Source organism: Danio rerio, chromosome 5 (genome assembly GCF_049306965.1).
Source record: "Danio rerio strain Tuebingen ecotype United States chromosome 5, GRCz12tu, whole genome shotgun sequence".
In the NCBI taxonomy this organism is placed as follows: Eukaryota; Metazoa; Chordata; class Actinopteri; order Cypriniformes; family Danionidae; genus Danio; species Danio rerio.
Window position 1 is genome coordinate 74387501 of NC_133180.1, and position 9282 is coordinate 74396782.

The window sequence follows — 9282 nt, forward strand, 5'->3', positions numbered from 1 at the left end:
CCAGCCTGGTTTAAGCAGGACATTGCTGGTTTTGGCTGGGCTCCCAGCCTGGCTAGACTGGTCAAGCTGGATTTAGCTGGTCATCTTCCAGCCTGACCAGCTAAGACCAGGCTGAAAATGGCTTAAAACCAGCCTGGAAATGGCCAAACTCCCTCTAAAACTAGCCTGGTCAACCAGCTAAAACCAGCCAGCCAGCCTAGGCTGGTTTAAGCTGTTTTTTTCAGTAGGGGCACCATATACTGTATGATTAATTCTGCCATTAACATGTCAAAACATTGCATTTATACTTAAAAGAACACTCAAATGCTCACTTTACAACACCCATATAGTTAAAGAGTTGAGTTTTACCATATATGAATCCTTTTAGCCAATCTCCGGGTCTGGCGGGAGCATTTTTAGCTTAGCTTAGCATAAATTAAACCACTGAATCAAATTAGGTTTTGATAACTCTCCTTTTTAAGGTTTGACTCTTCTGTAGTTACATCGTGAACTAAGACCCATGGAAAATGAAAAGTTTTCTAGGTTGACATGGCTAATAACTACACTCTCATTCTGAGATGCTAATTATAGTCTAATCTGATTCAATGTCTAATTTATGCTAAGCTAAGCTAGGCTAAAAGTGCTGATTTGTAAAATTAGCCCATTTCCAAAAAAAAAAGTGGAGTGTTCCTTCAATTCAGAATGGAACAACATCTTTCTTTCCACATGACCCTTTGGGGAAAGTCAATTTATCTTTGCTGAAGTAATTTTAAAGAAGCAAAACAAGGCAGTAAATCAAGTTTAATAAGACGTTCCTGCTGCATGGCGGTTATTTGCGTTAGAGCTGGGTTTTCAAAGAGAAGTTTAGGCGGCTGGTCAGCAGTGGTCAACTTGCGGTCAGCGTTGAGGAGGTTTAAGAATTTATGGTAAACTACTTTCTGACAAGAATAATTGTACACAAAGAGCAGAAAGGATGAGGTGTTACAGAAGAAGAAAGAGGGAGAGAGAAAAGCAAGTATAGGCTAACAGTGACTTTTCTCAGCAGCCGAGCTTCCAGATGAACATACAGTATATTTTCCCAATTAGTTTCCTCCAGAGGGATTTCTCACAGCTTCAATAAAAAGCATTGGATCAAACCAACTAGTTTCAGAATCACTTTAGGATGTTTTTGAAAGTGCAAAAAAAAAAAAAAAAAAAAAAAGCTACAGAATTAATTAACATTATTAATTTACACTTTTTTGTGATTAGAAAAAGCTAAATCACATATGACCCGGCCTGGATCACAAAACCAGTCTTAAGTGTCATATTTTGGAAATTAAGATTTAAACACAGTCTAAAAGCTTAATAAATAAACTTTCTTGTGATGTATGGTTTGTTAAAATAGGTATATACAATTATTGAATTTAACAATTTGTAAATATGGAATTTGAGGGTTAATAAAATCTAAATATTGAGAAAATTGTCTTTAAAGTTGTCCAAATATCTATTCAATGCATATAACTAAGCAAAAACTAAGCCTTGAAAGTAACTAAAAGTAAACAAATTTATACAAAAAAAAAAAAAAAAAACCTGCATGGAAGATTATCTTTACTTAATATTCTAATAATTTTTGCGATTAAATAAAATCATTTTGACCCATACAATGCTATTTTTGGATCTTCCTAAAATATAGCCATGCAACATTGCTTTTGTAATTCAGAGTCACATACGCAAATACATTGTAATGAACATAATGATTACTGTATATTTAAGAGCATTAGAGAATGGATTTCACGGGGAATATAGCTTACATACACGGACGCCATTTCAGTAAACAGAAAAAGTAGCGCGAAACTTGGATCTGTCATGTATTAGAAAAAAAAACTTACCTCAGGTCATTCAAACGCCAAACATCGGGGACTTTTAGTTAATTTGGCTTTAATATGTGTCCTGTATGCAAAGCAGAGCCTCGAAATGCACATTTGTCGATCAAAAAATAATTAGCACTCTTCAGCAAATTGCATGCAGTTTAATTTTCAGCCACTAGGGATAAAGGTTACGTCAAATAAAAAAAAATAAATAAACACAAACTGCACACATCCCTAAGGTTTATTATTGGGCTGTTTTTTTAAAATATTAATGAACCTTGTTTTGTAATTATTATTATCTTAAATGAATAATTTCAATTTACAAAGGTTCTACTTTTACTGGATATTCTAAAGTTGTATGTCATGTTAAACTTTATTATGTAAAAATTCAAGTAAAAATATATCAGCAGTGCAGTTAACTAAAATGTTGTTTAATGTTTGTTCATTAACTGTTTTTAATGCTGAAATAAACATGAACTAAGATTAATAAATGCTCTGTCAGTTTGTACACAACCTAAAACTAGGGATGGCTGACGTGAAACTGACGTTTCGACACAGTGTCGAGATCCCGAAGCGCAAGTGTTTCGAAACACTGTACCGAAGCATGATCCGAAACACCCAGGTCACGTGACTAAAGTGTTTCGAAACACTTGGTCACGTGACAAAAGCGATTCAAAGCATCGATCATTTCAGAGGCGTTTCAAGACCCGAAGAATCTGCATTTAACTGGCATGATCATTCTTCATTCTCCGTCTTGTATGGCCTAGTGGACCGTACGTGTGTACTACGGAACTGTAATGGTTCGAATCTCGATTATTACAAATACTCTAAAATCCTGATTTTATGTATTTTAATCATGTTACTGTTTTATGGTGTAGCCTAGATAGGATACAGCTGCGGATACACCATCAATTTAGCATCATTTTTGTAACACTGTAAAACAATAATTCATATTTTTACAGTACTGTGATGGGTTTAGGTTTTGGATAGACGTTAATAAAATACAATGGGAAATTTAATTAATAATATAAATAATTATTGTTAACTTCTGGCCACAACTGTATCTGATCTAGTAACAACCCTGTTATATGAACAAAATACAAATTTATTTACAAATGTTTATTCGTATGTCAGAGCAATGTTGAAACAAAACGATACAATAACAAAGCATTACCAACTGGTAGTAAAGCATTTCAACGCATTGTAACACTCTGGATTCGAACCCATTATTCCCGCATGATAGTTACGTACTCTAACCGCTCGACTAAACCATTTGATGAGTCAAGGCTACAAAGTGGGATTTGATACATCAATTTGCTCAATTGTTCTTTGCTGAAGCTGTTTCAGTGAAATACAGATAAAATGACCACTAGGTGTCACCGTAGAGTGGTGTTTCGAAACGTTTCGAAGCTTCGACACATTTGCTTCGATAGTTTCAGTGTTTCACGAAGCCTCGCTTTGCCCACCACTACCTAAAACGTCAACATGACTACTTTCAATCATCTCTTTTTAGTCTGTTTGACACCGAACAGAGCCCTCAGAAAACAAACGGCAGGCATATTCACTTTAGCTTCAGCTAATTATTTCTCTGACAGCTTAACCAATCATGTAATGTGGCTAATTAATTTCGGACTAACAACTTAATGATGAACAGGTGATGGCCATCCACAAAGACTGCTTTCCAGTAATAAAAGCAGACACACACGCTGCTTCAGCTCATGCTGCTGTGATTTAACTCTGTTTTAAGTTTATTGATCCTCTGTTTTGCTTTTAAAATGGCTCCAAAAAAAGCAGCTGCAGAGCCGACAGCCACAATTACAAAGAGCTCTGAGAATGAGACCACTGAAACTAAACCAGGTAAGTAGAGTTTGTTTGTTTGTTTATATACTGCTAGAAAATTGCCTATTCGTTAAAGTTAATGGGGTTAGCTTTGTTTATATTTGCAAATTGTTTCTCAATGTAGTTTTTAGATTAGTATTTGCAAATTCTGAATTGGGAAATCATTAGCTGACAATGATTGTTAAAATTGACAAAATATAAACAATATACTTGAGTATACACAGGTGGGTCAGTGAATTTTTATTCGGGCAGAACAGGGTTTGGTGTATTTGTACCAAAATTAGCCATCAATTAAGAAAAGGACAACAAACTAACAAATGCTGTAGAGCTGATGGCTATAATTGCTGCACTGTATTGGACGGAGGGAAGTGGCTTAAAGTGGTTATGTTCAAGCTGTAGTTCAGCATTAAGTCCATAGCATCAAAGAACAGGAAGGATTGCATATACGAAGTGTATGAAATTTATTTAGACTTCAGAGCAAATGTTATAATAAAAATTTGTGGATGCCTATAGGCATTAAAGGAACTTAAACTGCACCTTTTTTTGCTAAAGCTTGCAAACTTGACTAAATTATGAATATCTTAAGTAAAACAGAAGCAAAAGTTGGTTAAGAAGGACATATTAAAACTGTGGCAATGTAATTGGGATGGGGATATAATGGGTGGACATTTACTATACGGGAGAAAGTAGGAAATTGAAAGATGGGTAAAGGAAATGATAAAATAGAAGGAATAATAACACTGTTAAAAGGAAAACGTCCAACTGGATTGTGTAATTGTTAGGTGGAGGAGTTGGTCGAATACGTTTTGTCATTGCAAGAAATTCATAATAGAGAAATATTAAAGAGAAATTCTACAACAAAACTCTTCTCAAATCAGCATAAAAATTATACTTTGAGGCTATAACAATGAAAGTATAGTGAACTATAGGAAAACGGGGTTAATTAAAAGAATTTAAAAGAATAAAGATTTGGGTATGTTTATAGGTTTTATTTATTTATTATTATTATTATTATTATTATTATTATTATTATTATTATTATTATTATTTTTTTTTTTATTATTTATTAATTTATTTTTTTTAATTAAAAAAATATATTATTTGCTCACCCAATGACTGTTGGGTTTAGGGGTTGGATTGGGTGATATGCCTCTTTAAAATTGTACAACTGAACTGTGAATTAGCCACTTGGTGACCAAAGTAAAATACTTGCCTTTTTCTTGATCAGGCTGGCAATTTCAAGCAGTGTGATAACCCATATTTACCATGTCACTTTCAAATATGATTGTGCGAGTATAAAACTTAAGCTCTGTTAGTTTTTTTTTTTTGTTATAAATGTAGTGACCGTCAACACTAGTTTGTTGATCTGACTTTAGCTGAAACCTGAAGTTATCAGAGTTTTACTTTGTAGTTTGACTAATGTTAATTTGATTTTAGTCAGGTGTTTTTTTTTTTTTTTTTTTTTTTTTTTTTTTTTTTTTTTTTCCTCCCAATAAAACTAGCAAATAAATCAGCCAATTAGGTAATTTTGTACAATGTATTTTTTTCCCCGACCACTGTTGGCTAATTGTTTAAAGAAGGGCAAAACCCACTTAACTATCTTCTGAAAAATTAATTTTATATTTCTAGAAAATGCTTTAAGAACTTAAATGCACTGTTGTATTTGAACTGGACTTGTTTGCCAAGTGAGTGCTGTGGATCGGGCCCAGGTGCAGTTCACTTATCTGGTCTTGGCACAGTTGGAAGATGTGCTAGAGCATGGTTTGGTTTTGCTTGGAGTATTACACTTATGTGAGCGAGGAGCGCAAGACTGATGTTTTATTTTATTTATTTACTTATTTTATTGTAATTTTATTTTTTTTTTATTTTTTTTTTAATAGTGTGATCTGTCAGTTTAGTAAAGATGCAAACCCCTCACCTTCAGAAAACCTCCTAATACTTGCAGCATGAGGGCTTATGATTTATGAGCATCAAAAGTGGTGGATCTGTTCTGCAAATATTTGACTTGCTGCGTCCCAAACAACTAAAAATACAGAACCATTTAACTAAAGCAATCTCTACTGTGCTGAGCAAGAGCGTTTATCTTCCTGTTAAACTGAATCGTCGATAATGTAAGGGTGGTCTGGCTCGGAAGGTAAAATGCAATGCGGGTGCTGGCTGATGGGGGAGGGAGGGTACAATTGAGCTTTGTGTTAGTTCAAGGCAACAATAGTGAGTGACTGCACTGTTGCCAGCAAGTTACCGCAACTGATCTTTACAGTAAGTTTCCTATTAATGTTTTCCAGCAGCAGGCCCTGATGCAATTTCACTTTATAGTAAAATGGCCTTACTGTAACTGTGTATACCACACCTAAATTTGAGTAACTATTTTTACAGAACTCTTCCTTTTAATTACACTAGCAGTAAACCTTATTTTTAGTATTGCATCCAATAAATCCCAAACAAGTGACCCATTTTTCTTTAACTACAGTAGCAGTACTTCAATTACAGTAGAATACCAAAAGGTTTTAACATGCAGTAAGTTACTGTAAAAGCATTAAAGTGACCCACAATGCAGTGCATATTACAGTAGTTGACTAAAGAATGTATGTGGTATTTGCAGTAAATGACATTGTTTTTCAGTCTAACCATGTTTTTGGACTTTTCGTCCGGTCTCAGCAGCTCCTGAAGACTCCAACGCAAAATCTGCAGCACGCAAGGTTTCTCCACACCCGTCCACCATGGAGATGGTGAAAGAAGCTTTAAAAGAGCTGGACTCCAGAAAAGGTGTTTCCGCTCAGGCTATTCGTGGCTACATTAAAGAAAAGTACACCACTGTAGACGAGACTAGACTGAAGTATATGGTGCGGCGAGCCCTGAACAAAGGCATGGACACTGGTGTGTTTGTGCGACCTGCTAATTCTGGGTCAACGACGGGTGCTCAGGGACGCTTTCGGGTAATTTAATTCACCATGTTCTATTAATTTGAGGCTTTGGTGTATTTCTATTCTGCTTTATCTTTTGTGTCCTAAATCCAGATTGCTGCCAAGACCAAAGCAAAAGAAGCGAAGGCTCAGTCAAAGGAAAATGCTGATCCCAATGAACCAAAAGCTACAAAACCTAAGAAGGCAAAAGCAACCAAAGCCAAGGGTGAAGGTAATGTGCTTCTGTCTTCAAGTGGGCTTTTAAAGTGGTGTGTTAACCGAAAAATGCTAGTAGTCATTTACTCGTACACCTGAACTATGTTCCCCGTAATATTATACGGAGTCTTAAATGCACAGTGACTTTATTTATGGATTTACTATGTTTGGTTGACATTATTTGAAAATGTAAGTGTCTGAAAGAAGTGCTTGGCAATGCAAGTTACTAAAGTTTCAGCTAGGGTTTTGTGTTCTGTAAGACACTTGCTACATCTTCATGAAATTATCTTAATGACATTTATTTATTGTGTGAAATGCATGTAAAGTTGTTGTGGCCCACTGAAGTCTTATTTGGGTAGCCTTTGGTAAGTTTTATTTATTTATTTTTTGTGCTTTAGCATCTTTGGGGCTTTTAAGTTAAAATGGCCCTTTTTAAAACTTAAGTGTTGTAACCCTACTCTGTGTTTGTGCTGCAGAACTCCTCTTACTGTAAAACACATTTTACTGGACTGTCCTGCTTTTACTGACTCCTGAAGCCTTTTTTTTTTTTATGAAATTAACTCTTTGAAGGATATTTAACAGTGAAACCAGAAAAGATTTTAGAATTTATCATGCATGAAAAACGCATCTATATATTTTATTTGTTTGTTTGTTTGTTTGTTTGTATATTTGTTGTTGAAATATTCCTGCCATGAAAATAGCCTTGGTTGCTGACATGGCCTAAATAAATACATTACACTTAAATGTTGTAACTGCAAGAAATGGTGAGGTAAGAATCTAAACCATTAAACATCCATTTAAATCGTACAGCATGTTGACCTCGTACCAGAGTGTGCTCTTGGAACAAACCAATCATTGTCCATTAGTTCAGGTAGGGTGTTATAGATCTCCTTGTTCTTCTGTCTGTAAGTGCACACTGTTGTAAACTTTTTGAACAGTTGAAAGTTGATCAATTTAAATGGAAAGAATTAAGTTAAATTAATAATTGAAGAAATTGGATAATTAAGTGAAATTTATTTTAAATTTTTTTTAATGTATATAAATGAGGACTTAATTTTTTATAAATGAGAAATTAAATGTGTGAATTTTAGTACATTTTAATCCCATGAAATTAAATTTAAATAAATAAGATTTATATAATAATAATAATAATAATAATAATAATAATGTAACATTTAATTATACATTTTTATTTAAAAGAGCCAATTATGTAATTTTGAACTAAGTAAATTTTTAAATTAAAAAATAATAATCCAAGCATGGTCATCTTATTGAAATGTGATAGGCTAAGGCTTTTTTTTTTTTTTTTTTTTTTTTTTTTTTTTTCCCCCTTCCTCTCGCCCCCCTCTCCAATGAACATGTCGTGTTTTGTACTGCCTATTTTCAAGGAGCAACCAAAGAGAAGCCCACAAAGAAAAAGGAGACCACAGATGTGAGTTGTCTAAACTATCTACATGAGCAAACATGAAACTCCTTAATCGGCGCATCCACCTTTTTATCTTTCTCTTTCTTTCAGGATGCTAAGCCAAAGACGTCGGAGCAAAATGGCACTGCCTCAAAGGTGGCCCCTGCTAAGAAGCCAAAGGCGAAGAATGCTGCAGGGGAAGGTGGAGCCAAGCCCAAACCCAGCAAAGCTAAAGCATCAAAAGAGGGAGCAGAGGAACCAGCGGCTAAGAAAGGAGGAAAGAAAAATGCTGTGAAGGCAGAAGACGGTGAATCTGGAGCTGCAGCCACTGAGAAAGCCCCAGGGAAGCGAGCAAAAAAGTGATTCACAGACTTGTACTGTTTTTATTCATTATTTAAGTGTTGACCATTTATTTTTGGTACAGAAGTGCACTAATAAAAGCTTTTTTTTACTACTTTTTTGAAAACCTTTGACTTTGGTGGCTGTTGCATTACTGTGGTAAAATGGTGTTTGAATCCTTAGACTTGCTGTAGTGTTGTTAATGTATGCAAATTAGGAACGTTATCTCCAGTAGTTAATCCTAAATGTCTAACGTGAGTAGTCTATGGTGCACTTTAGAGGCATCTTATTGACTGTTCTTCAATGATTGCTCCTGACAGATATGTGGAGAGAATTTCATGCTTGACAACTAGTGTTTAGTTGAAAAAAAAAAAAAGTTTTCTCTTCTTGGCAGCAGAAGTTGTCATTAACGGGTAAACTTGGAATGCCTTGGAGAGATTCAGAAACATTTACATGCTTCCTGAAGAGAGAGGTGATAAGTTCTGAAACAAAAACTGAGTTTATTAAGTACACTTTTTTTTTTTTTTTTTTTTTTTTTTTTTTTTTTTTTTTTTTTTTAATAGATTATAACAGATTAATTTGAAGTGTTTTTTTTTTTTTTTTTTTTTTTTTTTTTTTTTTTTTGATGCTGATCACAGTTAAACTTTTGTGAAATGGGTCTATCATAAATGTGAATATTTGTATGTTTAAATACACTAGCGTTGTATAAATGGTTTTTTTTTTTTTTTTTTTTTTTTTCCCTTCCCAGTTTAAA

The 9282-nt window shown here is 34.3% G+C and overlaps 1 protein-coding gene across 2 annotated transcripts; it reads left to right on the forward strand.

The window, feature by feature from the left end:
- Positions 1-3542: 3542 nt before the first annotated feature.
- Positions 3543-9057, forward strand: h1m (linker histone H1M). Of its 2 annotated transcripts, none has more exons than XM_005174480.6 (5): positions 3543-3683; positions 6327-6601; positions 6683-6800; positions 8173-8216; positions 8301-8655. In XM_005174480.6, the coding sequence occupies exons 1-5, from the start codon at positions 3602-3604 to the stop codon at positions 8550-8552; spliced, it is 771 nt and encodes a 256-aa protein (XP_005174537.3). In that variant the 5' UTR covers positions 3543-3601; the 3' UTR covers positions 8553-8655.
- Positions 9058-9282: the final 225 nt, after the last annotated feature.